The following is a 21,248-nucleotide window of genomic DNA, read 5'->3' as shown; positions in this document are numbered from 1 at the left end:
AACCTGACTACAATTACATACGGATGTCTGTTTACATATGGAGAAGTGAGGTGAATTCATCACTGTCCAGTTTTTTATGACTGACATTTCTCCCTTGATGGCATTTTGGTGATAATTCCTACACCCTTCGTTTACTTTACGGACCAACTCGCCATTAAGTCTGATGACCTGAGGCTTACGGATTTACCAACTGATCCACTGAATGACCATCCATGGCTGTGGACGCCCTGTCCGGAGTTTCCCACAAACTGTCGATAAACTGAACAGACATCAAAGAACCTTGGGAAACCATAAGAGAGAGGAAAGAGGGGAAGATGTGCCTTCCCCAGACCCTCACAGGTCGTTGGAACGGGGCTTTATAGAACCAGCAAGACCGGTTTGCCCCATAAGTAGTGAAAGGGCTATATATATATATGCTTATTGCGTTTTCTTTTAAATAAATCACTTTACTAAAGCATTTCAAATATTGAATATTATAATTTCTAATGTTTATGTTCTTTCAAAAACTTTAATAATTCTATCAGAAAATAAACTATCTACAATGTTAACTGCTTCATAGGACAAGGCGTCGAATGCAGATAGGATCTAACCCATCGACTACTGTCGCCGGTCGCCGACGATTGCTTCAGTTGATGAAATCTGATGAAAGATCTTCAAAGGCAGTGGAATCTTATAACTTATCGAAAAAATTATAATAAAGTATTTATTCCATTTTTGAACTGCCTTATTGTTTATGTTGCCAAAATCAGGTTTCTTTTCACTTTCTTACGAATTATTTATCAATGCCATAATACGTCTGAATATGATGTATAAGTACTTTACGATATAAAGTTAGTTACCAGAAATTGGATCAATAACTTTTACTGTACTGATGTGACAATAATTAAACAAAGAATATTCCTACCAACAAATTGGAAGGCAAAGTTAGATTCCTTATCATTTAAATTAAAATTTTCAGATTCTTTTCAATTCCTAGACAAAAGTAATGAAATTCGTATTGAAGCGAGCATAGAATAAAGACTTTTTTGATATTTCATAGCTCAGTATTTATTAGAAAGTGAACTGTATTGTCATATTAAACTAAATAAATAATGATCGAATAATACAAAAGAGCTAAAGCACGCGCAAGTTCGGAAATTTCCTAAAGTTGACCATTTTTAGAAAATGTTGACAGTAACTATTTCTGCTCCTTTATTTTTATTTAATTAATTTTCTTTAAGCTATTAAACTTTAGTAGATGTGCATTCAAACAACTTCAAATTAAGAAAAGAAAGTATAGTTTTTTTATTTATTTAAATGTGGAAGTATAAAGCATGTTTAAAAATAGTTGAAATTAGAGGTTAAAAATTACTTTTCCGTCCCTACTTTCTAAGCAGTTGTAGATATCAAAAAGGTTTTTCAAAATTGTTCGTTTTAATGGGAAGCTAATTTGCCTGCTTTCTTACAGTCTTAAAGAAATTATAGGGAAATGAAAATTTCAATTCTCCCATTTCCCCCCTCTTTGAGTTAGGTGACTCATCTGCGAGCCCATCTGAGATTTTTACTCTCCTTACAACATATACCAGGGTGATTGAAATCCAGTCAAAAATTATTTTAGTTATCGCATTAATTAGATAACATGAGCAAAACGTTAGACCCGTACACGCACGCACGCTCATGCACACGCACACGAGCGCGCACGCACGCGCACACAAGGTGGTTTTGGGTTTTAGGATCAATGATCGATGAAGATCTGGTAATATCTTCTTGATGTTGTGTTATGAGAGCCATTGCAATAGATAGTCTTCCTACAATGAATCTACCTAATAAAGTACAAAATGTTGGAAACGAGCTCTCCTAAATGGTTGGTTTATTTTCATTAAAGAAATATACTAACTATTCCACTTTTCTATTCCATTCAAAAAATTTCCTCTCATTGATATGCAACCAAATATGACGGATTGGGATCCATAAGCCTTGTCAAAGAATCATAATGGACTTTCCCACAGATTATTTTTGATTTTGGTATTCACCAGATAAAATTTTGGAAACTATTACCAAATGTACTGTTACTTTCAGGATCCAGAGACCAGCACTTTTCAACGATTGTACTTCGCTAAAGGATGGTATAGAGAAAGTTGAGCATTTATTAGACCTCTTAATTAGGCAAATGATCTGAATTCACCCTATTGCTAAATATAAACGTCTCCTTCTTTCACCTTTCCTCTCACTCTTTTTTTTTTTTTTTTTTTGCGAAATAAACGCCTCCTGACGCATGTGCAATAGTTCGGAGGATTTCTGAATCCGATAATGAGTAATAAATCAGTTATTTTCAAACTCAAAAGCTATTTATTAAGTAACACCATTGCCAAAGTATATTTCTCTTTCTTTTTGATTTGAATACTCTTAAAGAAATCCATTTAATTATTACAGCCGCTATAACATTTAAAATAAGTATAATTATTATTCTTATTGAACTTAATGTTCAGAATTACTATATCTCTATAATAATTTGAAACTTTACAACTAAATTGAAGTTTTATTAGGAATAGAATACATACAAAAGTACTTCAATTTTTGCATGATATACATAAGTTTACAGAAAAATTCATACATTTTTCATATTGGAAGAATATCATATCCCACAGGGTTAGTCAAATATATTTACAAACTTAAATCAATCTGATTTGATTTGATTCTGGAAGCATATAAATATATAAACATGTAACTAATATGTGTACAAATGAAACAAAAATTTCACATAAATGTTGAATATAAGTCTCTATTAGAAAATGCATCTAAGTAGACAATTATTTCACAATATATCGGACAATTATCTCTTTATGAATTATTCACAACAATAGTTATTAAATGTATTGATATAAAACTAAATTCATATTTGTTATGCTATTACATTAAATGTGTTTTAGCGAAACACCATAATTATAAGAATTATGCTACACTGCATTTAAAAAAAAAATCAATTACTTATCCAATATAAACAGCCTAAGGAACTAAAGACGTTATCCTGGGGAATTTTAAAATAAACATTTCAATGGATATCATGTCTAATTCCAGAAATAGAATGATTCAAATCTTATTCACAACTTCATAGTTTTTACTTTATATATATATATATATTGCGAGGTGTTGTTTCTCAAAAGTATTCATAAAAATTATATATCATCGCCTTATATCGTTTGTGTTGTGAACATAGTAATATTTTCTGGTAAAAGAACCCAATTGTGGCAAAGAAGCAATTAAGCTAAACGAATTACATAAAAAAATAGCATAAGTATAGTAAACGCAATTTTATTTGCATTATTTATTTTATTAGTACAAAAATCCCAACACTATTGTTACAATATCTTCATGATATTAGACGATTTTTAAAATATAGAAAAACATAGTTTGGAAATATCGGACAATATCTTATACTTATTGGGTATCGTAAAAGCAAGAAATCAACACATGTGTCTGTTAAATGTGATCATATCTTAGGACATTGCAATTAGCATAGTAATCATCAATTATAGATAAACTGTAGATTTTTTAGATATAAATAAAAAAATCCGAATGCACACAAATGATAATAACGATCAATTGTAGTTATAATAAAGAAAACGTATACAATTCAGAATTTCGATGTCAGTTGACAATGATACATTTATTATAAGGCGGGAAGAAAAAAAATCTCACAGCAAGAATTTTATTTGGAGAAACAAAAGGAAAGAAAAAAAAAAAAACCGGATTCTTTTCGGCATAATAATTATAATAACCAAGTGCTAATTCATATATGAAGGTTGCCCAAATTTAAAATGGACACTTAAGATTGCGTAAGAATGACTGCAGCCATAACAACGCCACCAAAATTTGATATAAAAGGCGGAAGGAGGTATGCACTGCATGCGGCGTTCAACAATGAAAGCTGTTTGTATTAGAGGAAATCGATCGAAAGTAAAGTCGTGTTATGCATAGATGCGTCCAGATCGGAACAAAGCGCGGTAGTAGGGTTTCAGATTCTTCGATTGCCGTAGATCACTCTTCATTGATTTCCTGCCCCAAAGGAGCACTATCAATCCAAAACAATACTGCAATACTCTGATAAACTACAGAAAGCAATCAAAAGCAAACTGCCAGGCCTTCTCACACAACATGTGATCATTTTCCATGACAGTGACCGCCCACACGTTTCTCGTGAAACTCAGACGACCTTAACGAAAACTCCGTTGTGAAAAGTTAGAACATCAGTCGTACAGTCCGGAATATTTCCCCTGTGATTTCCACATCTTTTATTTTGTCTTTGATCTGTGATTTCCATCTTTGGGCTACTTAAAAGAACGTTGCAGGGGATACGTTTGCATTCGGACGACGAAGTGAAGGACTTCCTCAAGATTCAGTCACCATCTTCCTACAGCAAAGGCAAAGACCTACTACATAACCTGTGTTACAACTGCCATGACAATTTCTCATGATTACCAATAAAGATATTCTTTTCATTCAACTTGTCCATTTTTCATTTGGGTAACCCTTATATTATTATACATTCTCATGCTGTGGTGTATCACCATATACTTTTATGTCCTGCACGATGCTCAATTGTATTATAATTAAATTGTCTGATCGCTAATGGCATGTATCTTAGGAGCATTAATACGCTCGGGTTTTCATAAACAATATACATTTTGATACCTCTTGGAAGGATACAATTTTTTTTCAAATAACACAGATAGCACTTTCCAGTATAAAACATAAAAATAAAGAGTCAATACTTTGGAATTCTGTTTTCTTTGGCGAAATTTATAAGCGTCCCTTTGTGCGCGATCGATATTTGATTGCCATTTCATTTTTGAATCGAATGAACTGTTTCCTATTGATGATGTTCTGCCTTTCTCGCCAAGCTCCTCTCCCTCTTTTATTCTGGATACCTCTGTGAATTGCGAAAGCTGGATTCAGGACCCACAATTCAAAGCCAGCAAGATGCATTTCGAAGACCTAGAATTGTATTTAAAAACAGAAAAGAGATCAGCTTTGAGAATGTTGAATCAAAATTAGTATATGTATAAGTTCTTATCCATTAACAACATATTTTAAAGGATAATAATTAATTTCCTTGTTAAGTCTTTGATTTAAATGTCAAGAGAATTCGTTGAGAGTGGCGTTATGACATTCCAATTCTGTTTTAAAAAGTACAATAACCATTACAGATTGACTACCTCGCCCCGCCCGAAGGCACACGAAAAAACTTGAATGACCGGATCGCTGCAACAGCAACACTGGTGGGAACTGTGGTTGAGTCCTAAGGGTCATCAGCGGCCACGGTGCACACTTCCCTAAAGAAGTATGTCCGTGGGAGGTAGGTACCTTGATGGGAGGTAGCCAACTCTCACCTTTACGTATACCCACAAGGGTGGCGCGAGCTAACCACTATGCAGGAAGATTCTCATCTTCAATTACGATGTCCTCCCCACCCGTGGGATTGAAAAGTACCATAAAACAATTATCTTTTTTAAATTAAAAATATGAAATGAAAACGTATGATAAGGGCTCATATTTTCAAATTTATAATCGAAAATATTAGCAACCATTACGACGATTTTAATACTCAAAATGCTTGCTAAATACATAACTGCATCTAAAGTCCAAGAATTAGAGCATAATAAAGCGCATCACAGTATTATGCTTGTAATGGCAATGACTAGCTACGTTGGCAGGGCAATATGCTACTCGGGAATTGTTACAACTGTGTTTTTGTGATGCAGTATGTGGGAAATTCGCTTCCTTGGTGAACCTGATGATAAATTTGACAAATTTTGTTAATAACACAGTAATTCTAATTGCTACAGCTTAGATTATCAAGACAGCAGCACATTGTCGCTTCTAGCACAACCGCATGTTGATGTTAGTTGTCCAGGAACAAATTTGAAGATCAGCATTTATTCTCTTTCATGATCTTTGGAAAGAAAAGTTAGAGAAGCAAATGATGCATTTAAACTGTAGCCTGTGCTTGAATATTTAGAAAAGAATGGAAACATTTCTTTTGATGGACGTTCAAATGCACCGTACTAATTTAGGTTTGGAATCCATTGTATACTTTTTAGGATTAAAAAAAAACATGTGATGTTACAGAAAGCATGCAATAAGATGAGATTTCATTTATCATGGAATTATGATTAAATGTTAATTGACTTTTTTCCCTTTAAAATATATTTGAAAATAATTTCAACATAATATTTTATTTAACTTCTTAATGGCTAAATTTTAACCTCTTCATGGCTAAATTTTTTTTATTTAACTTCTTCATTAAAATATGGTTTAAGGTTTTTTTTTGATTAATATTTTAAATTTTTTGGTAGTAATTCTGTGAAAAAAAATTGAATTTAATCGATTTTAGTTTTTTTTCGTTTCTGAGTAATTTTAATTCAAAGAAAAATTAAATGTGCCCATAGGTGTCAGTATTTTTGAAGAAGATAATCCTACCCTTCTTTTTATTTTCCGTTTTGCATCTTTTAATTTTCTTACTTTATCGAAAATTCATTTAAACTACGACATTTATTTATTATCTAAAACTTATGTAATTGTAGGGACAGTTGAAAATCCCCAACTCAAGCCAATAAGCTAGTCGAAAACAGTATCTAAATTGAAATATAAAATTTTCTAGTCCCTTTTCTCTAGAAGATATTACAGCTTATTAGTTTATTTGATAAAGATTGTTTTCTGAAAAATTAAAGTAATTGTTAGAAACACCAAATAATGCTTAAGTGGTGTTGTGTTTTGAAAATGCATTTCTGCTACAGAGATTTAATTAAATGTAATTCAGGCAGAGGCGGCCATCCAAGCACTTTATCGTAATTAAATCTGAAAAAATGCCAGAAGAGAAACTTTACGTGAGGTATTGGAGAACTCGATGAGCGTTGCGTAAAATTGTTTTTCCTCATTATTTTAAAATGCTTGACACGTTTTCAATTAAATTAATAACTCCATGCCCGTGCCTCTGAAGAGCTTGCAAATGGTTTTAAAGCAAGTTGCAACGTTTGTGTAATTACCGCGAGTAAAATCTGAGTTAATCTGTTACGGCATTAATTATGAAAAATGTGTAATAATTAAATATTTTTGAGTTAACTCTACACTGCACAAAGATTTACATTTGCATTGCCACTATTTTATCATTAAAAATGAATTATTAATTAATTTATTTATTAAAACTTTTTGATTAATATGTATATAACATGAGAAAGAAGAATTTTAGAAAAGAAATTTTAGTTAAGCAATGTTTTTTTCCCCCCATAATCGTAAATAACGGAATTTCCTACATTAAATGTAAAAATTATTTTTCTATGCTTAGACAGGTATTTATTTAGATTTATACAAAATCTGTTTAAACATAGAAAAAAATTATTATATTCAGAGTTAAAGTAAAAGGAAAAGGCGGAAAATTTAGGATCTTCTTAATTATAATTAATTAAAATAATTTTTATTTTGAAAAAAATTAGTAATTTTTTTTAAAAAAAAAATTTCTACTGATAATAATACAAATTTAGAAAAAATGTATTTCTGAGCTAAGATCAAATTAATAAACTTTAGTTAAAGCTATATTAAACCTGTATTTAGTTAAAACTATAAGTAAAAGTTTTTACTAAATGATAAATTTATACTTTTAATTAACAGATGACTGTAAGCGGAATATTCCTCACATGATTTAAGATTAATAGTAAAAATAATAACACTATCTGATTAAAAATGTGCTTTTTAATTGACTAAGTTAAAAATATAAAAGTAGAAATTATATTTATATATTTATCTTTAAACATACGAGAAGCAATGCGGATTACAATTTACACATTACATTCACAATTTACAAATTAAATTCACAAATAAAAGTAAATGTTGTAAACAATGTAAATAATAGCACAAAAATAGTGCTTATGAAATTGGAGTGATTCACGAATTAAGTGAAATAAATTTGTACATGATTCGAATCGGGATATAGAGTATTTATTTTCTAGATAATATATCCCATTATGTTTCTGAATATTTATCTTTTAAATTCAGAGAATTGCATTCTGGAAATATTTCACTGATTATCTGTATAAAAGACATTTGACAGACGATTTTGCTTAAAAGTTTTTCTTTTTCTTCTGTAAAATGAAATAAAGCGAAAGTGAGTTCATTCCTCAAAAGTAGGCAATCATTTTTTTAGAAACTTATAAATAAATAAGGTTCTGACCATTATTCATAAATATAGCTTTATAAATAATAGATTTATAGATTTTTCAGGGATATAAAAGAGGATTCGATAAAACGGTGAATGATGTAAAAATTCATTTCATGTTATAAAACAAATTTTAAAATATTCAAAAGACTTGTTATGTGTTTAACTTCAAAGCAAACTGGAAAAAAAATCGAGTATGTATTTTGAATTTTTCTTCTTCTTTAGTCCATTAGATAAAAAATTATAATTTGGTTTTCAGACCACATTTCAGCTTTTTTTTTCCTAGTCTTTTGCCTGTTTAAATATAACATTCACACAATTCACCAATAAAAAGCTGACAATTCCTTGACAAATTCGATCTTGACCCAGATTAACAATTTTTAAGATAAAAATCATATACCGAGCTTCATTTCTCAAGCATATTGCGTTCTCTGTGTTCGCATTCACAGGGACATGAATATACATACCTAATTGTTTTTCAATGATGAATTCGCTTTAAAATTTTAGCAGATTAACAATGTCATTATAATGACCGCAAATTTAATCTCAATACTGATATTCCTTCAGTTTTTTAGAAAGAAAGATTTCAGTCCCTCAAACTGTTCAAGGATGAAAAAAAGCCAGGAAATTCATCAAAATCACAACGTATTGTTTTTAAAGAAATTACAGTTTGTTTTTTTTTGTTTGCAAGAATGTTGCAACAACTAATGAAAATATGACCGAGAAATGAGAAAATTCTCTTTTCTTTTCTTTTTATTCCTGAAAAGTGCTAAAAATGAACAAAATATTCTCAAGCAGAACTCATTTATCTGTTTGAAAACATATTTTTACGATTTCTGGAATACTATATACATAATCAATAATCTGGAATACACTATATACATAATCAATATACATCGGTAAATCCTTATTTTAAAGCTTTTTTTTATTTGCAGTGACTTTCATTTGATCTAATCAATATATTTCGATTATAAGATCGATAGTTTCTTTGAAAATAACATCGTTTAGGATAGCGTGCTTGAAACCTTCTTCTTCGATCACTTTTAACGAAAACACATCTTAGAAGGGATAAAAAAAATATATCTAGTGAGGCCGCTAAACATTGTTAAGTGATATCGACCACTTAGCTCATTTATTTTCAGAAGAAATGTCCATTTCAAAAACAGGACGTAAATGAGAAAATTTCGCTAACAGAAAAAGTAGCTTAAATATAGAAATGAAAATATATCGATTGAGAACGAACAAAAATCGATTGAAATTGTTATTTTTCTCCATTTAAATACTAAAGGGCGTCGTTCCCTTAATTCCGTGCCTTGATCGAACACGAAAACCTATATCCGATTCAAAAATATTTTTTTTAGTGAAAATATCAATATTTACGGTATAATAAAAATAGGACTTCGTTTGATGTCATTCAATGCCACTATACAAGAAAAGAGCATTAGCAGTTGAGGAAGAAATAAATGAAACAAGCACTTAAAGGCATTTCTGTAATTACACCGAAAATTATCGGACAACATGTAAATAAACATTGGCTTACAATTTTTATTCCTTGGAGTATGAATTTACTTAACGTGCTAATAATATTATTGAGTCATCCATTGCTATTTCAGTCAATTTAAGAATGTGACACACACCTAAAGTATTAAAACCTAAGCAAATCCAAACCTATAAAGCTCTATTTACCCAGAGGTTTCAAAAATGCCCAAGTTATTTTATCTTTTAAATTAATTGCTATTTCAATTTTATCTCTGGTGTAAATAAATTTTGTTATTCGATGTAAGAATCGGATACATTACGGTATGTGGAGAAAATACATTCTGAAATATTCCATGAAACGAAACTATGATATTTCCCTTATAGGATTAATGCAAACCTTGTTTAACCCATTCATTCCACAAATTTATTTTTTTAGACTGTAGACTGTTCATAACTGCATAACAAAAAATCAAAAGAAAACGTTAAATTTGTCACAAAAATTAATGCAACAAAAAGTAGATCAACTGAATTTAATTGTCTTATTGTAGGGAGGAGACATTAGTTCATTATAGGAGTTCAAGACATTAGTGGAAAACATAGCTAAATTTAAATATTACATTAAAAAGTGTTTTTTGCTGCGGCTTTCTGTCAAGTAATGCCCCTCGACTAAGTCTCATAATCATTCAGTCGTTACACATTAACAAGTTTTCTACAACAGTTTTTTTTGTTATCATTTTTAATTCTGTCATACATATTGCGAGGGGTTTTCGTTGAAACGTTTGAGCTGAGATTTTCTAAAGTTCATGGCTATGATGATTTAAAAAAAAAAGAATTTACCGCATTTTTTTCAAATGATATCTATGTCATAAAGTGGTTACACACTTTCTACACATCTTATTTTGTGACAATAAAAGCTTAGCAATGAGATAATTTAAATTATAACATTAAGAAAGAAAGGCAGAAAATATTAGACATACCTGAGTATTTCTGGTAAACCCATAGCCTATAAACCTTTCGTCGTATAAAGGAACATTAGCTCTTGCGACGAAGAAAGGTTCATAAAAAAATTCATAGTTGCTAATCTTGTAAGCAGCCTCAAGTTCCCTAGTGTTTGGTATCTTTTCCCAAAGCGAGTGATTAGTTGCATACTGATTATGAATAAATACTTTTGCATGAAAAGGTCTGCTCTGCTTTTTATTTATCCTTTCCAAAAGTTCAGGTTTGCTTCTCGGTACGGGCAATTGTTCTGGCATCTCATATGTAGGCACTACATACACACATTTAGGACATGACTGTCCTTTGGGGGATGTACTGAGAAAAACATCCAATTGATGGGCGAGCCCATTCACAGGCAATATATCAATGTCTGTAAGGAAGTGATAAGGTGTCCTGACACCTCTGCGAGCAACATTCCTCAAATGGTTCTGAGGATGGAGGGCTTGCTGCCACCAGCGTCTGAAGCTGCTAGTTCTGTACCGGAGTAGCAATGGAAGGGCCTCTTTGCTCCTTGCACAAGACGGAACAGCCTGGTGGTCGTGGGCATGATCTGAGAGATAAGAATCTGTGGGGGCCATATCGCGATGGTATAAGAAATGGAATGTAGCGTTTGTACGTATGACCTGAGAACAAAGCCTAAGATACGCGATATATACCTTCGCAATATAGAAGTCCACGCCAGGAACAAAAACTGCAATAGACATTGGGGCTCTCCAGATGTCAGCCAGTTCGAACAACATATGCAGTCTATCGACGGAACATTGTGTGGCCAGGGTGACATAAGCAGACTGCCTATAGCTTTCATATGCGTTACCAACCACAACTGCATCATGGATGATGTAAGTGCGCTTCGTGTCGGTTCTGGAAGACGACTGATTAAAGTTAAAAACAAAACTGGAGAGAAGATTTCCAATCAGGAGACCCCCATCCTGTGGAGGAAATATTGGTTCTTCCACATTTATTTTCTCGATGGGTTGATCGTTTTGTTTGGTATTACGAGATATCAAAATGATGGCCAAAATGTTGCAGAGAGTGAAGAGAGCGATGGCCGTGACATAGAGATAAAGAGACGATCGACTGCATATTAAGCGGCAACGCTGCCGCATAATGTGTAAGAACCTGTAAGAAAAAGTGAAAACTTAATTATAACCTCAAAAATAGATCATTTTAAAGAAATTTTCTAGTAACATACTCATTCACTATGGCATAAAGAGAATAAAATTCCTCGGTGGCTTTTAAGGAGCTTATATTGGTCAACTTTTAGAGTTGACTGCTGTAAACTCCTTTGGAAATTCATCCCTGTCGAACTTTTACCAATTAATAGCTCGAAATATTTTTTTAATCTTGATGATATTAAACAGGGTAGGATCAATTTACGTGCACATGATAAAGAAATGTGAGCAGTTTCAAGTTTTAAATCTACTATCAAATTAATCGCATTATACAATTGCTGTCTTTAACGTTAATAACATAAAGTCTTTTGCTGTTTTTTAAGTAAATGCCTACTTTTATATTTGTTATGATAATCTATTTCTTATATCAAAACTTAATTAAGTTGTGAGCGTTTTTTAAGCTCTTCCTCTATATCTATTTAATATCTCTCTATGTTTGTATTAAAATCATTTTTTAATCTAAATCGTAATATTTTTTTAAAAAATTAGCATGTTTTATTTAAATTATTTAATACGCTGCTTTTTATTTTAATAAATTAGTAAATTAATATGCGTAACATAAAGTTAGCTAGTGTCAATAACAATAACTTTTCTAATACATAAAATAAATAATTAATAACACTTAAAAGAATACAACTCATAATTTGATTCAAGCTTAAGAGAGGGCATACGAATTTTCCCAGTGCATGCCTGAAGTAATGCATCAACTGAAAAGCATTTTTCTAATAATTTTCTGTCTCAGTAAAATAATTAAAAGCCGGTGCATAATGCATTTTTTTTTCTGTGTCCCAAAATATACTCAAAATGTAAACAAAGATAATGTCAGATATATTAGGGTTAATGTTATTATGGCGTCACATGAATTAATTTCCTTTTCAACTTATAATTTTTTGTATTATTTTCTTTTTGAAATAATGTAAAAATATTTTTTTTTTAAATAAAAGGGATTAATGTAAGAACAATGCAGCAATTTTCAAATAATATTTGAAAATTTTTAAGCAAATTTCATCCCACGGTCTTAAATCAACTTTTGCAATTGTATTTCAGTAAAAAAATTGTTTTCCCTTTTACTTATTTGAACCAAAAATATAAAAGTATTTATATGAGTAACTGAGGTCCAATTTTAGTTATTTTCAAATATACCCTCACTATTCTTCAAGTGCCTACTCAATGAAGAATTGATGCGTGTAGTTTCTTTAATTTATTGAACTTTTACTTTTTTATATTATCAAACAACCTGAAGACTTGTTAAAAATTCTAGAATTTAAACTAATAAAAATGTGAAGAGATTGAGAAATTTTGAGTAATTTGTGAATTTTCAAATTGAATGTATTGAAAATTTGCAAAGCAAAATGACATTTAATAGTTCGATTTAGCAACGGTGTATTTATCCAAAACAATGTCTTTGTTGTTTGTTTCTTATGGCACTTGCCACTGACAAGCCCGCTGTTACGAAGACAGCGATTTAAGCCTGAGGGGGACGTCTCTTATTTTTTATAGCAGCGCCAACTAGGGCCAAGAGTACGACTTTGCTACTCACGCATCACTCATTCGCTTGCACAACACCTTTTTACAGGAGGGCACATTCACACATCTCACAGATAGAACAACAGAAGAACAACCATGCCCAAACCGGGACTCGAACCCGGGACGCCCAGATCACGGGGAAGACGCGCTACCCCTATGCCAGGACGCCGGCAAAACAATGTCTAATCTCAGATATTGCCTAAAAATAGAAATCCTTTTTCAGTAAACTCTAAATTACTATCTGTGAATATTCCGATTAAAAAAGGCCTAACCAAGCAATTCAGTTAACTAAACCAATAGAAAGCAAATGTTAAAGACTGCATATATGCTTCTTATATTTTGAAAAACCATCTCTTTTATTGTTGAATCAAGAATAATACACTATCCGTTAGGTGTAGAACAATACTTGTTTGAAACAAACTGAATGAGAACATAATATTGATTTTATGTTCAATTTCAAAATATAGAGCTGCAATAATGGTGATATAGAAGTTTGTAGATTCTTTTCCATTAGAAAAAAAAAATTCATTGCAATTTGATTGATCAAATGCATGATTTTGTGCTTTATAAATTAAAATATTCTTACAAAGTTTTAATTTAATCTATATTCATTCAACTTCTTTGGACAGCAGTATGGGCCATTCAATATGTATTCTTTAGAATGCAAAATATTCATTGCAGTAACTCATCCTGGTAACCCTTTATTACTTTCAATATGGAAGTGATCCCAATGTTGCAACAAGGATTGTTTCCAAATTATTATTACTAAGCAAAAGCCTAAGTGATTTCATTCCTATCTACATTCAACCAACTTCTGTTTAATAAATTAGTTCCCCGGACAGATTCCATTGCCAATTTTAAAATAAAAATTTGAAGAGTAAAGAAATGTTACAAATTGGAGTACAAAAAGTACAAAATAAAGTTGCTTCAAAATTATTGATACTTAATTCATTTAGTAGTAATTCAAACAAAATGGCTTAGGTAGTTGACGGAAGTGACTTCGACAAATATAAAGCCACTTCCATAAAACTCGAAAAATTTATATATTAATTTGGTACATGTTATTTCTGATATGATGAAAAATTTTGAATTCCGTTTCAGATAATTATATATTCTATCTACAAAAAAAACAAAAAACTTTTGAAGTATTTTTTTTTTTTTTTTTACATAAATGTGTTTGGAGAAATGTTTAATTCTTTTTCACATATTTAAATTTTGAGAAGAAATATTATATATTCTATACAATATCTTTTACCGCATTGAGATTATTTTTATCCAATGTGTATATTATTTACAATAGCATTAATATGGTCTTTGCAAAGTGATATTTACTTCTCATATATTAACCGTAAAAAAATTCAGACGAAATTATTTGACTGTTGACGACTTAAATACCATTTATATAGATTTTCAGTAATAGAAGAGGACAAGTCTTATTATCTCCACAAAAATCCTTTTTAAATCTCTGAATAAAAAAAAATCGACCTTTTTTCAATGCATAAACTTTGATTTAAAACTTAATATATTCCTTAAAAAATAGTTATATTTTCATTGAACATAAATAAGAAAAATTTCACAAATTTTAGAAATCAGTAAAGAAAAATACATAAAAAATAAAATAAAATTTAAAAAACATCTTTAAAAGCAATAATTTTTAAAAATTATCATGTCATTTGAGAAAACATCCCTGAAGATTAACTATTTTTTGACCGAAAAAAAATTAACTATCAACCCTGCATTCATAAAAAATTATCAGCAATAAACATCGAATACTTTTTTTCGTAGAAAATTTTTCATGATCTTCATAAAAATCAATACCTAAGGGTATTTCTTTTTATCAGAAATGCATTAAGATAGTAATTAGAATAAATGTTTGATGAAGAATACACTAAAACTTTCTTACGATCGATAAGCTGTAATTAGGGAAGACTGAATTATTGAATTAGCAAATCGTTTACGTGACGCATATGCAATGCACACAGAAGAAAAATTTATAAGGCCGAATTTTAATGTGACCTTTTCTTGAATTATCAGAAATATATGATAATCGTAAAAGCATTTTTTAACCCTTATTCATTCGGCAACTTAAAAAGAATGTTTCTCCTTTATGTTATGCAATTTCGAGGCTAAGTTGTTCTTGATTGATTGAATTAATTATAACACTAAGTTGTTGAGTTGCATATAAATAAAATTACATTTCGCTGCAAAACTATTCTCACTTATTCAAAAGCATTGTAAATAAAGAGTAATTTAAAATAGGCTGAAATTGAAGGGTTAATTATACAGATCTATATTTCTATTCAAATTGTAGATGCATAAATATAAATAAATGCAGAAAATTTAATGTTTTATTTTACGTCATTCATTGTAAGATAAAGTTATTAACTGTGGCTGTTTGATTTTGTAGGACCTTTAATGAATAATTTTTTATTATGACAACTTCTTGAGTAAATTCACAAGATTCATTTATCAAATCGGAATGTTTTTTATTTACTTATTTATTTATTTATCATTCTTTCCTTTATCTAATCTGATATATATCTTAAAATGTTAAAACCTTCAAATACTTAAGTTTTTTAAATATGAAATTCATTCTGTTATTTTTTAACTAATACTTTAAGATTCATTTATGTGTTAGATTAATACAAAATCTGATGATTAAATGTTTCGGAAGGCAGTATGATAAAAAAAGAGATATTCATGACAAATTCAAATTTTTCGACATTGATCAAGAATTTTATCTGTAAGTACTAAATATTTTTTAAAAACTAGAATTAAATTTTAAAAAAATATCAGACAAAAATTAATTAATACTTTTGACTTTTGCTATAATTATAAAGTAACCAAATGAAGTTTCCAAATACTTTATAGTTTCAGTGTTCTGACTTCTTTTTTTTCTCTTTATTTATTTACAAATGCTCCATATTTTGTCCAACATTCTCTGTACCACATCGAAATTCATCTCTTGAGCTGAAATTCAGAAAACTTGGTCACTTTATACATACAATCCCTCAATTTTTTTTTTAAAGTAGAAACTCACTGTAATTAATTTTTCTTCACACGATTCACTTATTCAGTTTTGGTAAATAACAGTTGAAAATGCATTAACTTGTTTTAACTCTTCATCTGTATATATTACCTAACATTTAAAATTTATTTTTAAATCATTAGTATTGAACTTCTAATATTTTATACTATCATTCTTGCAGTATGATTTTTGCAATACTTATAAAGTACAAATGGAATTTCTAAATACCTAATTGTTTCAGTATTCTGACTTTTAATTTTTCTCTTTATTTATTTACATATTTTCCATATTTTGTCCAATATTCTCAGCATCTCATCGAAATTCGACTTTCGGACTGAAATTCAAAAAATTTGGTCACTTTATATATACATCCTCTCAATTTTTTTTTTAGAAAAAGTAGAAACTCCATAAAATTGATTTTCGAATTGTTCTCTATATATTACCTAACAATTTTAATTTATTTTTAGATTTTTAGCATTAAAGTTTGCATTCCTCTAATATTTTATACTACCATTCCTGTGATTAGGTATAAAATACAAGCAAATAATAGAAAGACAATTTTCATATGCAGAGCATTATCTCTTTTTATGCGATAATTGAGCGCTATTTTATTAAAAATTAACCAAAATATTTTCAGTATTACCATATCAAGAGTTTACTTTCATTAAATATTCCAAAAGACCACTTTTATAATTGAATATACAACATAAAAACTAACAATAAGAGGATAATTTACATAGGCAGGATACTATTCTTTTTCCCTCTAGGCACACGTTACTGGACTTCGTCAACAGCCGGTCTGCCTATAAAAATCCACTTCATATATCAAGCAGGCTGCCGACAGTTTGTCACGCAATCTCGTGAACGCTCACCGCTTCGTGGCCAAGGGAGCGTGTCCGGCGTGGGGTGTGTCACGCATCACAGCCTCCTGGACAATGAACGGACTCTGGAATCGTCTATCATCCGGCAAGTTTCCCGTTTTTTTGATATCGCACTGATCCGGTGCCTACAAACGTTGCATTCACCCACGTGGAATTTCTATTGATTTATGGGTATTTTTTTTCTTTCTTCCTCTTGAGGTTGGAGGGCGGAGTCAAATTACGTACAATCGTGTGTTAGGTGATACGTGTTTCATGCAAATGGAGATAAAATTCCACGCTCGTGTGGCTGTAGGGGATTCGAATAATTGTTCAGGTGTAATGAGTGAACATGAGAAAGGTAAAGCCGAAAATAGGAGTTAATCATTTAATGGTAAAAAGAAGCAACTCATTACATAATTATGAGCAATGAGGTAATGACCAATGGGGTTTGATTTTTGATGGCCAGTTTAAACTACATGAATGAGTTTTTCGATTAATCAATATCAGTTTCTATCACTTTTAACCGCATTAGACACATTTGAAGCAGAAGAACTATGATTTTAGAATAGGGTTACTTTTAGGCTTTTAATTTTGATTGATAGAAAAGTATCAATAGATTTTTTTCCCCTCGATCTACGATTTTATTTTTTCTCCCAAAGAGTCACATTTTTCAAGAAAAACAACAAATATCGATCTAGAATTTTTAAGAGTTATTTCCTTCTTTCTAGCACTACTTAAGTAACATTTCAAAAATTTCGCTCAAATTTGAAAAAAGAAAATGAAATATATTTTTTTCCATTTGCAAGTTTTTAAAAAATTTACTGCTGATTTAATAAAGTTATCACAATGTTTGGTAGACCATTTTTTTAGATATCTTTAAATATCTACAAATCTTTATTTCATTTTTCTATTCATATTAATGTTCTTTTATTTAAAATTGAAAAGCCGGTGTACCAACCACTTACCATAACACTTTCTCCCTATCCCGTAACATACCCAGCTAATTTTGGATAACCATCTCAATAAACGTTAAACGTTAAAATGTAAAAAAAAAACTCCTAAAATGGCTTTTTTTTTCTATTTCAAAATACAGTTCGATTGGATTAAACTGTGTGCTATCTTTCTTGATAGTGTAAATAGTCAAACCAAGGTCATCTTGATATATATATATATATATATATATATATATATATATATATATATATATATATATATATATATATATATATATATATATATATATATGCGCAATGAATTTAAGTAATACAAAATATTTTGAACAAAGCATTTTTCACAATTTTTTTCAATCAAATTGATTTTTTAGCAACTTTTATTCTTATTTATTTTTATTTTTAAGCAAAATAATTCAGTTTTGGACGTTCAAAGATAAATGAAGCTTTTTCATGTTTCAGTAATCAAATCCGAAGGAAACTCTGTGATAAGATCCCGTCAGAGCAAAACTTTTTAAATAAATGCATATAATTTTGTATAATAATTTATAAATATAATGTTTCTGAGCTTGAATGGGAATATTTGAAAAAGGAGTTACGTAATGTAAGTAAGAAAAACAAGCATAAGAGAAAGGGTAAATCTATACCTAAATGTGCATATGAGAAAAATTTTGAAAATCTAAATGTTTTGTTAGCTAACAAATTTGATATTTCCGATATTTAAAAAGTGGTTTGATTAATTTGCTGAAACAAATGAGCACAAAGAAGTTAAAATTAGAATAACTTCAGCCCCGTTTGAAATAATAGTACATTTTAGCGATAATGGATTACTTCAACAATAATTCTTAATGCAATTGTAAAATGCAATGCATATTTTCTAATCAATTAGTGATATTGGATTTCCTTAACCAGTTAAATGTTTCGACCTCTTCGGAAAATGCGTATCTAAAATTGAGCGATGACGAGTACATTTGTCAGAGTATGTGTGATAGGAAATTATGTTGTAATGAAAACACTTTTACTTTTTTATTTTAATAATCACATTTATTTATTCTTAAACTAACATACATTTTTTGCATATGAATGAAAAGAAACATAAAAAATATACAACACAGCAATACATTTAAGAAAAGCAATTCGTATTATGTGCGGGTTTTTCTGATAATAATTATTAATAATCTTTTATTTGTTCCTTTGATTTCGACTTGGCCTCAACATATTTTAAATATCTTGAAACTTACGAATAAGCTTAAGTTTTAAGTAAAATTGTATTTCAGACTGCAAAATGTCATTACTTATTACTCCGGTCGAATAAACTTATCATAAAGCAAAATGAATTACTTTTCCATGACGAGTATACTCGTCAGAAACAGTTAACCGGTTAAACTAAGTAGCTAGACACATTCATTTGAACTAACCAGTTACGGATTATATTTATTATGTTAAACTCATAGAATTGCAATTATATTAAAATTTGCAATTACTTTTTCCTCTTAATGAATTGGAATGAATGTTGATTATTCGATCATTTTATTATTATATTATCTAAAGACAAATTTTCTTTATTATTATTACAATGAGTTATTTATTATGATTTAAAATATACTTGAAGATGATTGAACAATTTTATTTTTTATAAATATGAATTGTCAGTTGAAAGTGGTCAAAACCAGTTGATAACAAAATGAATAAATTATTTTGACTTTGGGTCTCATATGATTAAGCTATGTTTCGTGTCTTATGGACATGAAAGACAACTGATTAAACATCCTTGTACATGAAATGGATCATTATCGCCGTTTAAACTGTACCTGCATTCGTATCTTTCAAGGTAGTATATTGTAAATAGCGGAATTTCTACAGATGCCATATGCATACATAGATCGCCAATGTCCGACATAAAATTCTATTAATAAGTAGCTAAACATCAATTAGTTTTTATAGTTTAGTTTTACGAACTAAGTCTTTATTTACGAAAAAAATGTTACTGTTTAAAATCAAAATAATTTTTACTTAATTATTTTCGTTTTGTTGTACAGAAAAGTTCTGCATGTTTTAGCTGAATGGCGGAAAAATTCATGTTATTTCTAAAAGCAGCTATTTAATATTTTTTTGAAGCATATTTGATCTGATATGGGTTTTTTTACATTAATATTGATATTACAATGTTATTATGATATTACATTGTTTATTATGATATGATTATATTATGATATTACATTGTTTAGTATCATAAAATAAATTAATATTCTTGTACTGATGAATTGCTTTCTAATATTGGCAACGGATAATTTTAGCTATCGTGTGTAGAGAAAGTGAAAATGCTATTAAATAATTAAAGTGAAAAACCATCAGTTTTTTTTAAAAAAATTATTTAAAAAATGTTTTTAAATAAAAAATTCTGTAGTATTTGTGTATATTTACTTAATTTATATACACGTTTGATGATATATACAAAAATAAAAGATAAATTCTCTTAAAAAATATTGATTTTTTTTAAAACTCCTTTATATATTAATTATTTTGCATAAATGCAAAACAATATATGTAAGTTATATTAAAAACAAGATAAGTTTATCAGTTTTCTGTATTTTTAATTAGTGTAATTCAAAAAACTGTATATTTACGTGAGCTTTACTAACGAATTTTGTCAGATAATGGAAGATTTCCTAATTTGTCTTGAGACGAACACAAATATTTACCAATTCCCCTGAAAAAAGTCCCATTTAAACAAATAGAAATCATATTTCTATCTCAAATGCTTCATGCCACAAACGACGTCTCATGTTACCTTTAGTCTTTGACAAATAGACTACCCTATATGCGATTTACACTGTAAGGACGAGATGGCATAGTGGTAAGGCACTGGTCAGTTTTATTAACGTGTGATTTTTATAATAACACCAGGGATATTTTGGACACACCTCGTAACTTTAAACCACCAGACACCACATGAGCTGGCACTCCCTTTCCAAATTTCCACATCATACTAGAGGGGAGAAGTTTGTCCGGACGGGTTTAACGTGCCCCAGACCCGCTTACATG

General features: G+C 29.8%; 1 protein-coding gene across 1 annotated transcript in view; it reads right to left on the bottom strand.

The window, feature by feature from the left end:
• Positions 1-2,662: 2,662 nt before the first annotated feature.
• LOC129964208 (beta-1,4-glucuronyltransferase 1-like) overlaps positions 2,663-21,248 on the bottom strand; it is a 40,094-nt gene continuing 21,508 nt past the window's right edge. The window contains exons 2-3 of the mRNA XM_056078927.1: positions 10,648-11,785; positions 2,663-4,974 (exon numbers count right to left, since the gene is read on the bottom strand). Of these exons, the coding sequence (XP_055934902.1) occupies positions 4,780-4,974; positions 10,648-11,772 (1,320 nt within the window). The 5' untranslated portion in view covers positions 11,773-11,785 and the 3' untranslated portion in view covers positions 2,663-4,779. The remainder of the gene's footprint in view (positions 4,975-10,647; positions 11,786-21,248) is intronic.

Source organism: Argiope bruennichi, chromosome 3 (assembly GCF_947563725.1).
Source record: "Argiope bruennichi chromosome 3, qqArgBrue1.1, whole genome shotgun sequence".
Lineage (NCBI taxonomy): Eukaryota > Metazoa > Arthropoda > Arachnida > Araneae > Araneidae > Argiope > Argiope bruennichi.
This window is presented reverse-complemented; position numbering and strand designations above follow the sequence as displayed.